The 20,699-nt window shown below is 41.5% G+C and overlaps 1 protein-coding gene across 4 annotated transcripts in view; it reads left to right on the plus strand.

Moving 5' to 3' along the window:
• The window catches only part of SMS (spermine synthase), a 70,602-nt gene extending 54,819 nt beyond the window's left edge, over nucleotides 1-15,783 (plus strand). For 2 of the 4 annotated variants that reach the window (XR_013531439.1, XR_013531440.1), the window contains exons 8-11: nucleotides 5,146-5,260; nucleotides 5,985-6,064; nucleotides 13,541-14,595; nucleotides 15,130-15,246. Coding sequence is in view for 2 of the 4 variants with exons in the window: in XM_008989075.5 (XP_008987323.3) it covers nucleotides 5,146-5,260; nucleotides 5,985-6,064; nucleotides 13,541-13,656; nucleotides 15,247-15,286 (351 nt within the window). In the remaining 2 variants the exon portion in view is untranslated. Of the gene's footprint in view, nucleotides 1-5,145; nucleotides 5,261-5,984; nucleotides 6,065-13,540; nucleotides 14,596-15,129 lie in introns of all 4 variants that reach the window. The other 2 variants (XM_008989075.5, XM_035287642.3) reach the window with 1 other exon arrangement.
• Nucleotides 15,784-20,699: the final 4,916 nt, after the last annotated feature.

Raw genomic sequence — 20,699 nt, forward strand, 5'->3', positions numbered from 1 at the left:
AAGTCTTTGCAGCTGTGTATTTGAAAAACACAGTTACGGGGTCCAAAGTGGCTCCCGCTGGAGGTCATGGTGCTCATGAAGGCGAGGTCATCAGTTCAAGGCTAACCTCATAAGCTCAAACTGATTGGCAAAAAAAAAAAAAAAAAGAAAAACACAGTTACAGGTTAATATTAAAAAAATATATTCTAAAGCCCCCTGTTACTTTTATAATGATAGAATACCTTAAAAGTAAGGTCAGGCGTGGTGTCTCAGCCTGTAATCCCAGCGCTTTGGGATGCCAAGGCGGGTGGATCACTTGAGGTCAGGAGTTTGAGACCAGACTGGCCAATGTGGTGAAACCCTGTCTTTACTTAAAATACAAAAATTAGCTGGGTGTGGTGGTGGGCATCTGTAATCCCATCTACTCTGGAGGCTGAGGCAGGAGAATTGCTTAGAATCCGGGAGGCGGAGGTTGCAGTGAGCTGAGATCATGCCACTGCACTCCAGCCCAGGCCACAGAGCGAGACTGTCTCAGGAAAAAAAAAGGAAAAGAAATCCTTAATAGGAAAATCAAGTAGTACACAAAACTGAAGATTGCTTTTACATATGTACAAAATTTCCAAGTAAAATAATAAGCGAAATCTGGCAACTTAAAGAATTCTATATTATGCTCAAGTAGGATTCACTTAGAAGTGTAAAGATTTGAATTTTAAGAAATCTGTCAAGTTAATTCACTACATGAATAATTTAAAGGAGGAAAATAACAGATGACAAAGAATTTGAGAATATTTAGCAGTCATTTTTGATAAAAACTCGTGCAATATACCCATGTAAAATTAGCCGGGCATGGTGGCATATGCCTGTAATCCCAGCTACATGGGAGGCCAAGGCAGGAGAATCGCTTGAACTTGGGAGGTGGAGGTTGCAGGTAAGCAGGGATCCAGCCATTGCACTCCAGAGCGAGACTCTTGTCTCAAAATAAATAAATATATGTGTATGTGTGTGTGTGTGTGTATATATATATTTATGTATATATTTATATTTATAAATATATATATACACACATACACACACACACATATATACATATATATGTATATCCATGTACCAAACCTGTACATGTACTCCCTGAATCTAAAATAAAAGTAAAAAAATTACTTGAATAAAATGAAATTGCAATAGCTGTGAAACTACCTGAAGATAATAGAAACTTAGGTTATGGTAAATGGAAAAATAGAAAATATAATAGATAGCAAAAGCTGTTTCCACTGAAAATAGGAACAAGATGAGGATGCCTATTATCTTTTTCAACATTGTTTTTTTTGAGGCAGCTGAGAGTAAAGTAGAAAGATGAAAACACTATAAATAATCTATTTACAGATGATATGAATACTAGAAAATCCAGAAAACATATATAGAAAATTATTTGAATTAATGAGAATTTGGTAAAATGGATAAAGCCAGCCTAGATCTTTTTCTCTATACTAAATGCTAAATCGTTTAAATAGGATTTCTTTCCCACCCCTTTCCTTTCAAAGTAATCAAGTGTTAAATTCCTAGGAATATGTTTAACAAGAATGGTATTGTGAGACTGGTATGAATTATGTTAAGATCTCATTGAAAGATGTCAAAGTCTGAATATGTGGAGAGGCATGCTATATTTCTTGTATTGAAAGAACAGAACAGGCTGGGTGTGGTGGTTCACACCCATAATCCCAGCACTTTGGAAGGCCAAGGTGGGCAGATCATTTGAAGTCAGGAGTTAGAGACCAGCCTGGTCAACATGGTGAAATCTTGTTTCTACTAAAAATACGAAATTAGTCAGACATGGTGGTAGGTGCCTGAGGCAGGAGAATTGCTTGAACCCGGGAGGCGGAGATTAGTTAGTTGAGATTGCACCACTGCATTCCAGCCTGGGTGACAGAGCAAGACTCTGTCTCCAAAAAAAAAGTAACAGAACAATGTCTATTTCTTCCCAATTAATTATGAGTAATCCCAAGGAGTGGGGAGGGGTTTAAAATTAGACCGACTGATTTTAAAGTTTATTTGTAAAAATATCTAAGAATAGGCTGGGTGCAGTGGCTCACCCCTGTAATCAGCACTTTGAGAGGCTGAGGCAGGCAGATCACAAGGTCAGGAATTCGAGACCAGCCTGGCCAACATGGTGTGAAACCTTTCCTTTACTAAAAATTCAAAAATTAGCTGGACATGGTGGCACAAGTCTGTAGTCCCAACTACGCAGGAGGCTGAGGCAAGAGAATCACTTGAACCCGGGAGGCGGAGGTTGCAGTTAGCCGAGATTGTGTCACTGCACAACAGAGTGAGACTCCATCTCAAAAAAAAAAAAAAAGGGCCGGGCACAGTGGCTCAAGCCTGTAATCCTAGCACTTTGGAGAAGAGGCGGGTGGATCACGAGGTTAAGAGATCGAGACCATCCTGGTCAACATGGTGAAACTCCGTGTCTACTAAAAATACAAAAAATTAGCTGGGCATGGTGGCACGTTCCTGTAATCCCAGCTACTTGGGAGGCTGAGGCAGGAGAATTGCCTGAACCCAGGAGGCAGAGGTTGTGGTGAGCCGGGATCGCGCCATTGCACTCCAGCCTGGGTAACAAGAGTGAAACTCCGTCTCAAAAAAAAAAAAAAAAAAAAAATCTAAGAATAGCCAAGAAAACTTAAAAAAAGAATCATAGCGTGAAGCAAAATACATTCTATTTGTTGTTAATATACTGTAAGGCATAGTAATCAAATAGGAAGTATGAAAGGAATACCCAAGGAGCTGGGAATGTCACAGGAACTTGAACATATCTGAGTATGTATTCCTACACACTACTAATATGGTCTAAGATGCATTTCAGTTGACTTGGGAAAAGGTTTAGTTGAGTTAATGTGCGATGCTGGTATAGAGTTATCCATCTGCATGAGAACCAAGTTAGCCAACCATAGAAGTAGGAATTTTGGTGACTTAGGCTCTAAGTGTAAAAACTAATACATTTAAGACAATTTAGAGTACTTAACCTTGGAGTTGGGAAATCTCTTAAAGATAGGACACTCAAATTGTTGATGGTATTATTTCATTACCAAGCCAATGTCAGACTGGAAGAAAGACTGGTAACAAACATGACTGGGAGTTGATCCCTTGAATAATGCAAAGAGTCCCTACAGCTTAGAAGTGAAGTTAGCTAAATTTAAAAAGGTATAAAGGATATGAACTGGTATTTCTCAGAAGATGGAAGGCAAATAACCTCTAAAAAGTACCACAAGACAGTCACCCATGTCAGTGTCCTAGGAAGTTCTTGTGAAAACGTCAGCAACAGACTTGGCAAAATTTACTAGATGGGTGATATCCCATGCTGGGGAGGGCATGAGGAGGAGACAGGTGCCCATGTGCATTGCTTCGTGGAGTGTGAATTGCTGTCAAAACCAAAACACATGGCTTCTACCCTGTGTTTGAGTACCAAGCCCACAGTTATAAAGGTGTCACTACAAGGTTTATTATAGCTGTGCTTGTAGTGGCCAAGGCTTGGCAATGACGACAGAAATAACGTTTTTAGTGGAATGCTTTATTTTTTAAAATGTGTGTTATCATTACCTGGAGAGATGTTAGGTGAAAATGTTCAAGTTGCAAATGATGTGTTTGCGTTTGTGTATAAGTATTTGTAAGAATCTGTGTGAACATATGGAAATATGAGATTATCAAACAGGATTAATATGTGGATTGAAGGTAGCTGTGGTGTTGGTACCTCCTGTGTCTTTCCATAGTTGGATGTGTATAATGCATTAAGCGAGGCAAGTTATAAAACAATAGGACAAAAAAAATCCCAGTGTTTTAATATTATAATTTTGAGTCTTTAGGAAGAAGCATGAGAAATAACATGGGATAGGTTATCTAAGGGAATTGTGGTGAAGTTTTTTTTTGAGACAAGGTGTTGCTCTGTCACTCAGACTGGAGCGCAGTGGTGTGACAATCATGGCTCACTGCAGCCTCAGACTCCTAGGCTCAAGCAACCCTTGCACCTCAGCTTCCTCAGTAGCTGGGACTACAGGCACATAGCACTAGGCCCAGCTGATTTTTGTATTTTTTCTAGAGATGGGCTTTCACCATGTTGCTCAAGCTGGTCTTGGACTCCTGGGCTCAAGTATTCCACGCCCCTCAACTTCCCAAACTACTGGGATTACAGGTGTTGGACTCCTGCACCTGGCCTGGCAAACTCTTAAACTATTGATTTCTGACTATTCTTTGTGATTTTTCTTTTACTTGAACATGTTTTTTTTTGGACTTAGAAAATTAAAAGATAACAGAAACTCCTGTTTAGTTCAGGGTGTTGCTTATATCCAGACGTGTCCCCAGCATAGAGCCTCAGTACTTCAAAGATACGGCAGACCTCAAACTTCTTACCTGTATTAACTGTATATGATCCGTATAGGAATTCCAGGTGGAGTCTTTATTGACTCTGATGGTGGAAGCTGTTACATATAGCTTTATAAACAGTAGCCCAAGCGTTAGAGAAAATTGAGAAACAACATGTTAATAGTTTGAGTAAGATATAAAAATAAATCCATAAACCATGAAGTCATTTCAGTGCTTAGTGTAAAAGAAAAATCAGGCTGGGTATGGTGGCTCATGCCTGTAACCCCAGCACTATGAGAGGCTGAGACAGGCAGATTGCTTGATCCCAGGAGTTCAAGGCCAGTGTGGGCAACATAGTGAGATCTTATCCCTACAGAAAGTTTTAAAAAAATAGTTTATTCATTTAAAAAATAAAAAAAATTAAAATGATACAGATAGCGGTAGCAGAGGCAGTATAGATTAGAGATGAAAGGATGAAGTTGGCTTCCAGGTATACTTCGTGGAGCTGTTGCTTATTGGGAGCCCATGGCTGAGCTGGATAACACCTCAAGTTTGTTTCTGCATTGGTAAGATGGGGATGATAATAGTACCTCTAGGGTTGTTGCTTCATTGAAATGAGAAGGCGTATAAAGCATATATGGTAAGCACTTAATTTTTGCTATTAACAGACATAGATGAAAGTTTTTTGGTTCCTGTAGCAGATGCTGTGGGTATAAACCCCCACTCAGCATTTTTTTCTCCTTCCTTTACTAGCGTTTTTTGTTTTAACTACATCCACATGTTGATTCACTCATCTATTCCTGTTCTTTCTGGAAGGTTCTAATAGAAGACTGTATTCCGGTACTGAAGAGGTACGCCAAAGAAGGGAGAGAATTTGATTATGTGATTAATGATTTGACAGCTGTTCCAATATCCACGTCTCCAGAAGAAGGTAGATTTATATTTTTTTAAAACCAAGATATCTGTCATGGAAATGTTTTGCTTGGCACCATGTGAGAGTGAAAGGATCTTCAAGATTGTCTAGTTCTCTCACATTTTTAAAAAAGGGAGTTAAATTAATATCCATGGTGGAAAGATGACTGGATTTGACTTCAGTTCCTGTTCTGCCACTAAATGAGTGAACTAACTCAGTGATTTGAAAGAAAAATGAAGTAAAATGACTCATTACATCGAGACAGTAAATCGTTTGATAATATATTTACTTATGTGATTTCCAGCCTGTATTGGGACGAACTGGTCACTTACCTAAGCAACAGCAGAGATTATTCCTTTTCTCAAACCTTATGCTCCAAATCACAGCTAGTTCATGTTTTTTCTATAAACTCAAGTTCCTGCTGAGTTTGCAGACTCTTTGAATCTCTCTCAAGATGTTGCTGCTTTCCCCCTGACTTAAAGCAGTTTTCTTTCGGGTTTCAGCCACTGCCTTTGTGTCGAATCTGTTGGTATCGTGAGAGCAGTGCTAGGTGGATGCACATTGATTTTGGCAGCCAAAATCAGTTACACTATTGTTCATGAACAAACTCTTTGAATAGTGAGTCTTAGACCCGTGGCTCTTTTTCTTCTTCTTTTGGTATTGAGTATTTGAATATTTTACTTCAGATGTTGTTGATACATACAAACCCATATTTATGAAACTTGTTTTTTTAAACATTCAGATTCCACATGGGAGTTTCTCAGACTGATTCTTGACCTCTCAATGAAAGTATTGAAACAGGATGGGAAATATTTTACACAGGTAAGTTACTGAACAGTTTTTTCTTCAAAACTCTCTAAAATTTGCATATTTTGAAATCTGAACGCACATTGTTGAAATGTGAATCTATTAAGGATAGCGTGGCATCATTGGATTATGTTCTTTCAAGCAGTAAGCTTCTAAGTTGACCTGTCATCTGTTGGGAATGAATGAGTTATCAGCCCTGGTCTTTTGCTGTACTATGAGCTGCTGCCACCAGATGGAGACACAGACTGGTTATTTCCCCGCCTCTCCCCCCAGCATCAACTTAAAGTTGATGAAATAGTTCTGGCTGCACTGTGCACTCCTGCCACCAGATGGAAGCAGATTATGGTGATTTTCTTGTTCTCTAGGGGATTCTAAACTTACTACATTTCCTGGTGTTAAAACTATAAATACATATCTCCTATTGAAATCCTTAACAAAATTTTGAAAATGACAACAAAGAAAGCTAATTGGTAATCCAGTCTTTTGCTACAAAATTCCTTGATTCATAAACATAAGCACTTAGGTAGCATCACACTCTGGATTTCGGAATTCTTCTGAGTTTACAGGAAAATCCCCTCCTCCATTGTTTAAAAAAAGTATTAACAGCTGGAGCAACACAGTAAGACCCTAGCTCTACAAAAAAATTTTAAAAATTAGCTGGGTGTGGTGGTACGTGCCTGTAGTCCTAACTCTAGAGGCTGAGGTGGGAGGATTGTTTGAGCCTGGGAGGTCGAAGCTGAGCTGTAATCATGCCACTGCCCTCCAGCCTTGGTGACAGAGTGAGACTTTTACTGAAAAATAAACACAGTCTTACTATACTGTATTTAAGTGCCAGGAACAGGCCAGGTGAGGTGGCTCACACCTGTAAACCCAGTACTTTGGGAGGCTGAGATCAAGAGTTTGAGACCAGCCTGGCCAACATGGTGAAACCCCATCTCTACTAAAAATAAAAAAATTAGCCACGCATGGTGGTAGGTGCCTGTAATCCCAGCTACTCATGAGGCTAAGGCAGGAGAATTGCTTTAACCTGGAAGGCAGAGGTTGCAGCAAGCCGAGATCATACCACTGCACTCTATCCTGGACCACAGAGCGAGACTTCATCTCAAAATAAAAAAAGGTCAGGAATACGTAGAATTTTTAACTTTACCCTCCTGAGGAGGTGTTTGCAAGCCATCCTGGACATTTTATGGAATCTGAGATTAATAATGTTGAAAACAACTTAGCAACTCTAAGAGACACCTTGACTTAGGCTCCAGCCTATCCTGTTGTTCCCCTCTTTCCTCTGTGTGCAAGACCTGCAGGCACATTGTGCTTAATCTTAGACTTTGCACTTGGCAAAATTGTTGGGAAACTTTGAGGAGAGCAAAGCACTATCTATCAATGGAGTGTTCTCCCCCACCATTTAGAAATGATTTTTACAAACATATTGTAGATGGATATAACTATTCAAAACAGGAGTCTGCAAACATTGGGCCAAGTCTGGCTTCCTGCTTACTTGTTTGTAAAGATTCTTGGCACATAGCCACACTCATTTATTACATAGTGTCTGTGGCTGCTTTTGTACTGAGTAGTTGTGGTAGACACTGTATGATCTGCAGAGCCTAAAATATTTTCTATCTGACTCTTTACAGATAGAAGTTTGCAGACCCCTGTTAATAGAAACCTGCAGTGAAACCTGCTCAAATGAACCTTTCTTACTGTAAAGAACCAAGTTGGACTTTCTTATGATAGGTATTTTTTAAGCAGAGCATATCTATAGGATTTTTTTCTTTTCCTTTTTTTGAGCTAGTATCTTGGCCTGTAGCCCAACTGGAGTGCAGTGGTACAGTCATGTCTCACTGCAGCCTCAACCTCCTAGGATGAAGTGATCCTCCTGCTTTGGCCTCCCGGAGTGCTGGAATTATAGGCATCCATTGCCATGCCTGGCTAATTTTTAACATTTTTGTAGAGATCAGGTCTTACTGTGTTGCCCAGGTTGGCCTTGAACTCCGGGACTCGAGTAACCCTCCTACCTTGGCCTCCTGAAGTGTTGCGATGACAGGAATGAGTGACTCTGCCCAGCCAGAATTTTTTGTTTTTGCAAATACATAGAAGGAAATCTCATGCAGCTTAAATCAAGGAAAAATGTGAGGCTCTGGGATCTTGAACAAAAAGAGACTGAAAAAAATTTGGATCCGCTACAGACTGACTTGTCTGTGGTACAAAAGAAGACAGCCACACCAACTCCACCTGTTGTCTACTACAACCATGCAGTTGTTCTTCTTTTGTTCTGAAGATTGGCATGGCAAGCTGCCTCCTATGGAGAGCTGTTATCTTAGTATGAAGGGCTAATAGAAATGCTTGCTTAGAATACTACTCCAGCCCATTTGTAAATATTAATGACCCAGGCTTTGATATCTTGCCTTTGCCAATAGACTTTTCACCAAAATCACAAGGATTTTATGCCCTTGCCAATAGACTTTTCACCAAAATCACAAGGATTTTATGCCCAGGGCTGTCCTGGTTTCTAAGAATCGTCCAAAAGACATATTATGACATGTTTTCTGTCCCCATGTTTATTACAGTTGGAACCACAAAACAATCTCATTGTATAACACCTGGGGTTCATTCAGTATATTTGGTGGTTGACATTGTCATATGGTAAGATTCATGTGGACCGGGGTGGATAGGTCTTTCAAGAAGCAGTAATTAAGTCAAAAAGCAGATGATTTGACTCAGGATGTATTGATGTAGTTGCCACAGTGTAATTTTTTCTTAACTGCCAGGTGACATGCTCAAGAGATAACCCAGATTCCTGCCATGCCCACCCCCTTTGCCCAAGTGTGCAGCTTAGAACTGGAGTCAGGTTAAGGGTGGGTTGAAACTGTGGTGTTTTACAAAAGCCAAATGCTCCCACCCAAACTAGCATCACAGTGGTGAGTTCGTGATGTCATTGGTGTTACTATGGCTGCCTGGTTACTATGGTTACCCAGAAAGCCTGGGGATGCATCATGGAGGAGTGTGAGAATCAAAGTGGGCCAGTAGAATTCGAACTGGGGAAGAAGTGTTTTCATGGAACCTAGGAGGCAGATCCTGGGGCTTGGCCTTCCTGTATTCTCTCTCCCCAGCCCCATTTTTAAAACAGTGTAAGTTATTTGATACACTTGTGGCTCATGCCTGTAATCCTAGCACTTTGGGAGGCTGAGGTGGGTGGATCATCTGAGGTCAGGAGTTTGAGACCAGTCTGACCAACATGGCAAAAACCTCTCTCTACTGAAATTAGAGAAATTAGTCGGGTGTGGTGATACACCCCTGCAATCCCAGCTACTTGGGAGGCTGAGGCAGGAGAATTGCTTGAACCTGGGAGGCAGGCATTGCAGTGAGCCAAGATTGTGCCACTGCACTCCAGCCTGAGTGACGGAGCAAGACTCTGTCTCAAGAAAAAAAACAAAAAAAAACCCACCTTTTTGTTATGTATCAGCTAAGTTTTGTACATGTGAGACTTGATGCAAAATATTAGCAACCCTCTGCGTCCTCCACCCAAGTTGAGAACTGGACATTGTCAGTACCTTTAACACATCTGTATTCCTCCCTCGTTCCCGCTTGCCTTCTAGAAGTAACCCATCGTTGGTCTCCCTTTTTTCCATTTCTGTATTTTATAGATGCTTCTTGCATGTATAATTTCCTAAATCATTATACTATTTAATTTTACTTGCTTTTGAACTTGATAAAAGTTGCTAAGGATGTATTCTTCTGTACCTGTTACTGAGGTATCATGTGCCTGTAATCCTAACTACGCAGGAGGATTGCTTGAGCCCAGGAGTTCGAGGACAGCCTGGGCAACACAGTGAAGGAGGACCCCACCTCTAAAATAAACACAAGCCAGTGTGAACTGTCCACACGTAACATGGGGAAAAGAACTTTCTAGAACTGAAGCTATAGAATTTGGATTTAATGCCCTAGTGAAACTCTGTCATAAAAGGTTAAAGAAACCAGTGACTACTAAAATCCTGAGTTTGCAGGATCGCAGGTAAAAAAGAAACCACTTGGTGAAACACTGAAACTCCCTCCACTCAAGAGAGAAAATAACTGGCTAAAGTCTGTTAAAACCAATATGGCCAACTAGAATTTGCACAGAACAAGCTTACTGATGTCACAGCCTAAATTTTCTTTTTCTTTTTCTTTTCTTTTCATTTGTGAGATGGAGTCTCGCTCTGTCACCAGGCTGGAGTGCAGTGGCATGATCTTGGCTCACTGTAACCTCCACCTCCTGGATTCAGGTGAATCTCTTGCCTCAGCCTCCTGAGTAGCTGGGAATTGGGATTATAGGCACCTGCCACCACACCCAGCCAATTTTTTTGTATTTTTATTAGAGACAAGGTTTTACCATGTTGGCCAGGATGGTCTTCATCTCCTGACTTCATGATCCACCCACCTCGGCCTCCCAAAGTGCTGGGATTACAGGCTTGAGCCAACACAGCCTGAGTTTTCATCACTTGCTTCATACTAACCACTTCCCTGCCCACAAGTTTGCACATGATACCCATGAGTTCGCATAAAGAGTTAACTACACATGCCTGAGGATTTTCCAGATCTACTCTTTCCTTTCTGTCCACCAATAAATCACCTGCAAATCTCAGAACCTACCCCTTAAACTTTTTTTGTTTTTTTGAGATGGAGATGGAGTCTCACTCTGTGGCCCAGGCTGGAGTACAGTGGTGCAATCATGGCTCATTGCAACCTCTGCCTCCTGGGTTCAAGCAATTCTGCTGCCTCAGCCTCCTGAGTAGCTGGGATTACAGGTGTGTGCCACCACATCCAGCTAACTTTTATATTTTTAGAAAAGATCAGATTTCCCCATGTTGGCCAGGCTGGTCTCGAACTGCTGAAATGATCTGCCCACCTCAGCCTCCCAAACCGTTGGGATTACAGGTGTGAGCCACTACACCCAACCCCTTAAAGCTTTTCTAATAAAAGGACTGCCTTTAAGCCCAACACAGGGAGACAGATTTGAGCTGGACTTCTGTCTCCTTGTTAGCTGACTTACAATAAAAAGCTTTTCTTAGGCCAGGCACAGTGGCTCATGCCTGTAATCCCAGCATTTGGGGAGGCTAAGGCAGGAGGATTGCTTGAGGCCAGGAGTTTGATGCTGCTATGATCACAGCACTGTACTTCAGCCTGGGCAACCCAGCAAGACCCTTTCTCTGAAAAGAAAGTAAAATAAGCTTTGCTTTTCTTAAAACCCAGTGTCCTAGTGTTGACTTCTAGCACATTGGACAGAGAGCCCCTTTTTCTTTGATAATGCCAGGTGTGACCCTACCCCTTGTCCCATTCCTCTTTCTTATCCTTAATAGGTACTTAACTCTTTGCTATTAGACTTTTACTCTTCTTCTCCCATTTGTTTCTCTTAAAAAGAAAAAAAAAAGTCATTCCATTTAAGTAGACAGGAAAGTGAAATGTATCATGTTACTTTTTTGGGGTAGGTCTCTATTTGTGTTTTTTTCTTTTTTGAAACTTCTTGACAATCTTGGGAAAGAACAAATTGAAACTTTCTTAGTTTCTTCCCACAGTCTGTGTAAGGAAGTCTTCCCATATAACCTCTATAAAGGGAGAGTGTGGTGTCAATTTTAAGATGGCAAAGCCATTTACTGTGCACCTTGGTGGCATTTTCATTCTATAGCTTCCCCAGTGGTGATGTGTTCTAAAAACAACTGGGCAAGGTTTTCTATTTGTGAATCTTAAATTACATGAGTGGTGTTTATATGCTCTCATGGTGAACTTGATGTTGAAACCAAATTACATGCTGGCAAAGGTCACTTTGGCCATATCCCACTACAGGACCCTAGATGATGGGGTACTAAACAGGCTGGCACTGAGGAGCATGTCATGCTGAGTGAATGTGCTAAGTTAAAACCACCCAGGCCAGCTCTCAGAATAGTTCTAACCTCTTGCCCGTGACTAGCTGGGTGGTTGGTTTTGAAAGCCATTCTCAGGAGTTCTTACATCACAGGCTGTCTTTATTTGTAAATAATTTTCATCTCGCATTATACTTGGCTATTTTGAGGCAAATTAAGAGTAACCATTTTTTAAAAATATTTTTATTTATTTACTTTTGAGGTGAAGTTTTGCTCTTGTTGCCCAGGCTGGAGTGCAGTGGTACGATCTCGGCTCACTGCAACCTCCGCCTCCCAAGTTCATGCAATTCTCCTGCCTCAGCCACCCGAGTAGCTAGGATTACAGGTGCCTGTTAACCACGCCCAGCTGATTTTTGTGTATTCAGTAGAGACAGAGTTTTACTACGTTGGCCAGGCTGATCTCAAAACTCCTGACCTCAGGTGATCGACCCACCTCAGCCTCCCAAAATGCTGGGATTACAGGCGTGAGCCAACGTGCCCGGCCAAGAGTAACTTTCTTAAGAAATGGAATCACTACCTGGATTCAGTAGTCTTGTGAATATCAGCTTCAGAGGCTAAAAGGAAACAGGTGGTATTAACTACCAGTTTTGTTTCCTAAATACATAATGAAAAGCATTTGGGGAAAATTATGCTAAAAGGATGATAAATGCTTCCCCAGACTTAATCCAAATCTGCATTTTAACAAGAATCCCCTATGATATCATAAGTACACTAAGGAGTAAGGAGCATTGCTCTAGAGTTAGGCACATACTGTATCCATTCAGCAGCTCTGCTACTGGCTGGCATCTCTTGATTCTCTTCATCTTTTTTACCTTATGGTTTCAGGATGGCTGCTGCAGCTCCAAATAACACATCTAGGTTATAGCCTGGAAGAAAGTTGAAGAGGCGGGTGGCTCTCTCTTTGTTCAGAATCAAAAGCTTTTTCAGCAGCTACTAGCAGACTTTCAGTATATCTCAAGTGACTACCCCTAGCTGCTGGAGATGCTGGAAATGTGATGACTGGAAAGGGAGAAATGTTAGAATAATGATGTCGAGAGAATGTCTTTGATAAGGTGTGCAACTGAGGAATATCCGTAGCAAATATATCTTGAATAAACTTTTGTTCTTTTATACACAGATTCTAGGAAAAACAGGGAGAATATAGTTCTGTGTCAACATTTTAGACTCTTAGGAGAATTGTAGTTTAAACCATTGTGGAAATCAAGAACACTATCTTTTTCATACTTCATTTGTAATATAATGGTGACCATTATTGAGAAAATTTACTTTGAATGAGTTATTTGTATGACTCTTTGCAAATTGCATGGTTTTAATTCAGTGACTGTGTCACTACTAAGAAATTGGCTTCACTGCTTTCTGTCACTTCGTACTCTAATAATTTGAAATGGCTTAGTAAATGAGGTGGAAGGATAATGAGTTAATGGGTCTATAAATAGAATGCAGTGTAATTTGCGAAAATACAGAAGCCTTATCTGGTTTTTTAAAGATGAACTTTTATCTACAGCTAGAATTGTTCTCCTTTATTAAAGACCTTCAGGTGAGTGAGGCCCTTGTAAAGGACTCAGGAATCCCATTTGCTTATCTCTCTTTGATTTAGGGGAACTGTGTCAATCTGACGGAAGCGCTGTCGCTCTATGAAGAACAGCTGGGGCGCCTGTATTGTCCTGTGGAATTCTCAAAGGAGATCGTCTGTGTCCCTTCATACTTGGAATTGTATCCTTTGACCATGACTGACACTGTGTTGCCAGATCAAAGCACCCAGTTAAATCTTATGCCAATTAAAAAATTTAAATCCCAATAATAAACAATCAGCTTAGCTGTAGGCTATGTGAAGCCTTGTTTCTCAAGCTTTAGGTGCACATTGGAATCCTTCAAGAAGCTTTAAATAAAGTTTAAGATACTAGACTCCCACCTAAAAGTTTTGGGGTGCGGCTTGCCACAGCTTTCTGGGTGCTTTTAATGATCACCACTGGTCTGAAGCATTCGTTCTCAAAGGTGTTGCCAGACCTGCAGCATCACCCAAGAACTAGTTAAGATGGACATTCTCAAGCCCCACCCCAACCTGCTGCCCAGTCAGGCATTCTGGAAGTGGAGGCCCAGTGACCTGTTCTACCAGCCCTCCCGGGGATTTATGTGCACCTGAAAAGTTTGAGAAGCCAGAGCCTAAAATAACCACCCTACCTATGTCAGGTAAAATCACTCATTCTCTTATATTAAAATTAGCTGACGTTAATACTAGTTTCTACACTTGATGCTAATTTGCAGTGGAAATCGAGAACTAGAATGATGTTGGGGACTGCACAGTTAACATTGGTGTTCTCTGTTAGTTCCACTTAGTAAAGTTAGTCTAGAGAAATAAAACACAGAGAAAAAAGGAAATGAGAGCATTATCATTTGAAATTAGTGCGGTGACACAGCTATGGGCTGTAGTCTGCAGAGGATAGCTTCCTTATCTGCTGTTGCTAAGTCCAGGTTCCTGTGACAGCAGTTTTTTGTTTTTTGTTTTTTTTTTCCTATCAAGGGAGCTCAGTGGCCGCTGTTGACTTGCAACAAGGCCTGGTTGCATCAGGCTGGGACAGAACCCAACAGCGCAGACTGCCTGCTGAGACCAGATGACCAGCAAGAGGCAATGAGAACCCTCTAAAGCCCCATGTGAGGAGGGGAGTACTCTGCCTGCTGGGTGGCCGTGTCCCTCCACAGCCTGTACAGAGCTTTAGCATCTCCTCCTACCAACTGTCCACCTTTGTTTAGGGTTCCCGTCAGCATTTTGGCCAGGCCTGTGTTTGCATGTTTGGAGATTTGAGAAATCAGTTGATAACATTTGGAGCAAAGGCTTTCACCTGCTAGTTCTTCTCTCGCCCTCCTTCCTTCCCTCTCCTTTCTTCCTCCCGTCGTTTTCCCCTCTCCTCCTCCTTCCCTCTCTTCCCTCCGCCTTCTCTCCCTTCCTTGCATCTCTTGCTACCCCAGCTTTCCCTCTCTCCCTCCTTTCCTCCTTCCTTCCTTTCCTTCTCCTATTAATTCCCTAAAACTTGGGAGACTTTGGAAGCAGTAGTATTACCTGAGAGAATATTTGTGTTCCTTTAGCCTTCTGATGTCCACCCAGTTCCTTCAGACATCCCAGGTGGTGGGGGTGTCCCCAGGCTGCAGAGTGGCCTTATTCAATGGCCTTCATTCTCATTCCCACAGTGCTCTAAGCCATGAAGCTTTTCATCCATCTTCTAATGTGTAGGCCAGCAAAGGAATTACAAGTGATGCCTTTTCTTCCTTGAATTACCTGCTTTGATTCCTTGACTCCCTGTCCAGGTGGGTATTTTACACTGTTTGGAAGAAAGCTAAACCTTGAAGCTGAATATCCCCTAATCACACGTGCTGCAAATAGCCTTCCTGACCTCCGTATGCTGTACATGACATCGAAATGAGTCAGGCAATTGATTGTGAATTCCTTAAAGTTTTCCTTTTTTTTAAAAAAATTATTATTTTTAATTTAAAAAAGCAAATGGAAAATGTATATTTTGATGAAGTTAGGGTGTTATTTTTTTGGAAGTCAGCTGAAGGATGGTTAGACAGCACAGTGAAGATTGCTAAATGCACTGACCCCCCCCCACCCCCAGAATGTGATTTTTGTTCCTTTTTATTTCTCTATGGGCTTTTTTTCATTTTTGTTTTGGTAGATCATCAATTTGGATGTTTGGAGGAATGAACATCATTGTTTTGTGCTGGAGGGAAGATCTTGATGGTGTTTCTTTCCCCAAAAATTGACTGAGATATTAAAATTTGGTGCTTATAAGAGAGTTAAAAAAATGAATAGGAATTGCTTCAATTAAAATTACAAAAGAGTCATTTCATGTGTTCTGTTGTTTTATTTCAGCCCAGTCCCCTCTTTCTGACTTGTGATCTCATAGAGCCAACGGTATCTCCTGGTCTGTTTTTAGTTCTACCAGTGGATGTCATTTATCTCTTTATAACAGGATGGCCTTAGGGCCTTTTTTGAACACTAGTAATGACTTCATTTGCCACCGTGCTAAATGATACACAGCCTATTACATTTACCAGTCCTTCATTATACCATTGACCTGAGGCTAGCAAGAGATTTTGTCTGACTGTAAAGTTGAAAGTCAAAAGCTTATTTTTATTCTCTCTTACCAGTGTATTAGATGTGGAAATAAAAGTCATTTTGGGTAGCTGCTATGAAACTTTCTGAGCAGATTGTTAGCTGCACAGATGTATGACAATTTGTGGAGAGGCCTGCGGCAATATGAGCGACTTGAAGACTCCTAAGGAAGTGCAGGTAGCTAACAGCTTGGTGGTGTTTGTGGGTAATGATCCACATCAAAAGTGAGCTTACATTGACTTGAATTGTTAGACGCCAGTGGGTTATTCTGTTGTTTTTATAAAAGGTGTATACTATATCAGTGGAATGAGTTCATTTATGGTGAATTTGCAATAAGCACAGCTTTAAAAATGAAATATTCAGTGTCCATTTTGAGATAGAATTGGTGTCAACACAGAGCATTTTTCTTCCCAAGATAGGAATCAATAGTATAGTATGAAAATATACAGTTTTTTGATATACTTGGTCTGTCACCCAGACTAGTGTGCAGTGGGTGTGATCACGGATCACTGCAACCTCTGCCTCATGGGTTCAAGAGATTCTCCAGTCGTAGCCTCCCAAGGAACTGGGATTACAAGCATGTACCGCCATGCCCAGCTAATTTTTATATTCTTAGTAGAGATGGGGGTTTCACTGTATTGGCCAGGTTGGTCTTGAACTCCTGGTCTATGCCTTGGCCTCCCAAAATGTTGGGATTACAGGCATGAGCCACTGTGCTTGGCCTGAAAAATTTTTTGTTTTTTTGAGACAGGGTCTTGCTCTGTCTTGACCAGGCTCCAGGCTGTAGTGCAGTGGCACAATCTCAGCTCACCGCAATCTCCGCCTCCTGGGCTCAAGCAGTTCTCCTGCCTCAGCCTCCTGAGTAGCTGGGACTACAGGCATGTGCCACCACGCCCAGCTAGTTTCTGTATTTTTTTTTTTGGTAGAGATGGGGTTTCACCATGTTGGCCTGGATGGTCTTGATCTCTTGACCTCGTGATCTACCTGCCTCGGCCTCCCAAAGTGCTGGGATTACAGGCGTGAGCCACCGCGCCCCACCACCTGAAATTTTTTAAATGAGTGAATGCCTACTTTTTCTTTTTCTTTCTTGCTTTTGAGACAGAGTCTAGCTCTTTCTCCCAGGCTGGAGTGCAGTGGCATGATCTTGGCTCACTCCAGCCTCTGCCTCCTGGGTTCAAGCAATTCTGCCTCAGCCTCCCAAGTAGCTGGGATCCTGCCCCAGCCTCTCAAGTAGCTGGGATTACAGGTGCCCACCACCACACTCAGATAATTGTTGTGTTTTTAGTAGAGACAGGGTTTCACTGTGTTGGCCGGGCTGGTCTTGAACTCCTGACCTTGTGATCTGCCCACCTCAGCCTCCCAAAGTGCTGGGATTACAAGTGTGAGCCACCGTGCCTGGCCAGATTTTTTTCTACTTTGTAAAAGAAACCAGGTATATCTGCCTGCTGTCTGGATATAATGTTTTTAATAACTGGACATGACTTTGTACTTGAAGACTAGCTTGAGGCTGGGGCAGAGATCCACTGATAAATCTGTTGACACAAATCCTGTGAAGACCTGAGAGGTGGAAATGAAGTGGATCAGGTTGCACCAGGCCCTGGAAGATACATTCAGGAGAGAACAAGGGACGTGGAATGGAAAAGAAAGGAATGGAAATCTCTTTCTTTTCATTTTGGGTGATAATAGTGAATTCTGACCCAACTGCATTATATTGGGGAAAGGATGATGTATGATTGTTTTGAACATCTTAGTTAGTGCTTTAAAACAAAAGCATGCAAACTGAACTCTGGTAACTACAAATCCCCTCTGCTTTTGCTGACTTTAAAAACATGTTATAAGATCTAGCATTGTTGTTTTATTTTAATGGCTGTGGTGTTATACGGTATTACAGTCTCCTTTATAACTTAAACTGGACTATACTGTAGTATCCTAGAGCTGCTTTATAATTAGAGACAAGACAAATATGACTGTTTGAAATTCCATTTAACACATCAGCAGATGTCAATAATTTATTTAAAAATGAAAAGCTGCTTTCTCTTAGCAGTGTGATTGATTGACTATTTTAGAGATTTGACTAATGGTGATCCAGCGGGGCTGAAGGAAGGCTGGGTTGACAGTGTCTTTAATGGGCTGGAGCAGTGCTGATGTTGAAATGAAAATGTGCTACTACTTCCTATACAGTCTGCACAGTCACTTCCCTGCTTGCGTTAACTACTGCAGGCTCAAGACTTTGCGTTTATTTCTACCATCTGTCTCAATAGATTAATCAGTTTCATTCTGGTCCCATGACTCCTGAGATGGGGTGGGGGTGTGGGTTTTGTGTTATATATCATTGACCTGTGTTCAAGGCTCTAGAGCAGGACCACTCAGAAGTGTGGTTTGTCAGAAGTGTGGTTGGTCTACCCGCTCTTTGTTTTCTAAGCACTGCACTTCAGCTGACCTGTTTTTCACAGCAAGACTCTCTCATTGAAGGAAGCAGTGTGCTGATTTTTTTTCTGTGGCACAAGCTCCTTACCACATCTTGGAGCAGCAATTTCTTTTTTTTATTTCTTCTCTTTTGAGGCCGAGTTTCACTCTGTTGCCCAGCCTGGAGTTCAGTGGCACGAGCTCAGCTCAGTGTAACCTCCACCAGGGTTCAAGCAATTCTCATGCCTCAGCCTCCCAAGTAGCTGGGACTACAGGTATGTGCTACCATGCCCGGCTAATTTTTGTATTTTTGGTAGAGTTGGGGTTTCACCATGTTGGTCAGGCTGATCTCCACCTCCTGGCCTCAAGTGATCCACACGCCTCCACCTCCCAAAATGCTGGGCTTACAGGCATGAGCCACCCGGCCTTGGAGCAGTATTTTGAGTAGTGCTCTTCCAGAGGCCAGTTGGACTACATTATTGAACATCTATTTCCTAGATAAGAGGTGTTATGTGACCTTGAAGAAGTACTCTTATCCTTCAGGTACCCTCTCGCTGAGTAACCTTTAACATTGCTGTGCTTTTGGCTGATAAATCACTTTCATTTATGTTATCCTGGTCTGTCTTAAAACAGCTTTATGAATGATATGTTCGTAACACTAGGCAGGCCAACAGTCCAAGTTTGAAATGTGCCTAAGGGTCCTATGAATCTGGGTGCCAGCATTCTTCATTTCTCATGTGGATGCTTCCATCAGAGGTGCTTAACTTTTGTACCTTGGACTCCTTCAGCAGCTGCCTGGTGAAACCTGTGAACGCCTTCTCAGAAACATTTTAAATATATAAAATAAGAATACAAGGAAACAAGTTATATTTTCCAAAAACTTATGATAGAATATTTGGGCTGCTTTGTTATCTAGGCGGATCAAGTGGTAGGTCAGATACCGTAATTGTGAAGTAGTAATAAGTATAAGATCTGTAGCAACTGAAATGTGATGAGAACACATTTGATTTCTCTTGTTGACAAAGTCATAGGAACTGCTGTGTACTAACATGGTTTGTCACCCATGTTCATGCTTAAAGGAAATGCTAAACTTCAGTAGGAGTTGGTAAAGATAAAGATAGAAGCGTTTTCCCATCCAAGTTTATGGGGTCACAGAATTCTGTCCATAGGCCCAGGTTAAGAACTCCTGACCTACAGTGTTTGCTTCCATTGTGTTTATTGTATTTGAGTGGTGGGGAAGGGTAGGTGGGATCCCTTCACTCTTCTGTCAGAACTTCGTATCAACACTGTCAGATCAGTTCTCCTCAGCCAGAACCATTTAAAATCTCAATTACCTCATGTAGTCATTCTGCTGATTTCTGCTTTACTCATTATTTCAAAAATGAGAAATAGAACATGGGCAAGAAATAACCCAGTGCTTTTGGAAAGCTATTTGAATCTGCTTGGCTGTGATTTCCCTAGGAAACTGGATGATAAATGTGACTGGACAGGTAGACGTAGCTCCTGTATCTGGGGGTCCTGGGATGCTCAGGCCGACTAATGAATGCAGACAGTTTTCCCGTGCACCAGCCAACCATGTAGTGATTGTTTCAGTGAGCAATTTTTGTATGATGAAGCATTAGGGAATAGGCCCCTCTCTGTGCATCTTTGCACAGAAATGTAACAGTAAGTGAAGCAGGCAGTTCTCCTAGGAAAGAAGCAGGCCAGGTATATTTTGATGGAAGGCCTCCGATATTCAGAGAAGGAAGGGTTGGGGGTTGCTCCACCCAGTTTCCTAAAAACGACTGGTAGGGGGTAGGTCTCTGTAACTCTTGACCATAAAGATACTTATTGGAGATTGTTCCTAGTTCCGCCTATTAGAGAATACTTTTTTCTTGACTTTGTTCTAAAATAGTCTTACATCTTCGTAAATGATTGCGATGGTAGCTTAGGTTCTTGCTAAGTGATTCAGACTGTTCTGTCTGTTCATTGCTAGGGGACAGAAACACTCCTTGGACTTGGTCACACACACAGCTCTGCATTACATTGCACGTCCTCTTATACTTTGTAGATGTTCTTTCTCCAATTTAAATTTTGTACCTGAAATTTCCCTGCTATCCATCCTCCCAATGCGAAGGGGGAGCTTTTGTCAACATGTCCTACGCATTGCATGGTCCCTTCAGTGTTTCTATTTTATAATCCTCATCCCATCTGTATTGAACATACATGTTTAATTTTTTTTATGTCTGAAGAAGACTGT

Source organism: Callithrix jacchus, chromosome X, assembly GCF_049354715.1.
Source record: "Callithrix jacchus isolate 240 chromosome X, calJac240_pri, whole genome shotgun sequence".
Taxonomy (NCBI): Eukaryota; Metazoa; Chordata; class Mammalia; order Primates; family Cebidae; genus Callithrix; species Callithrix jacchus.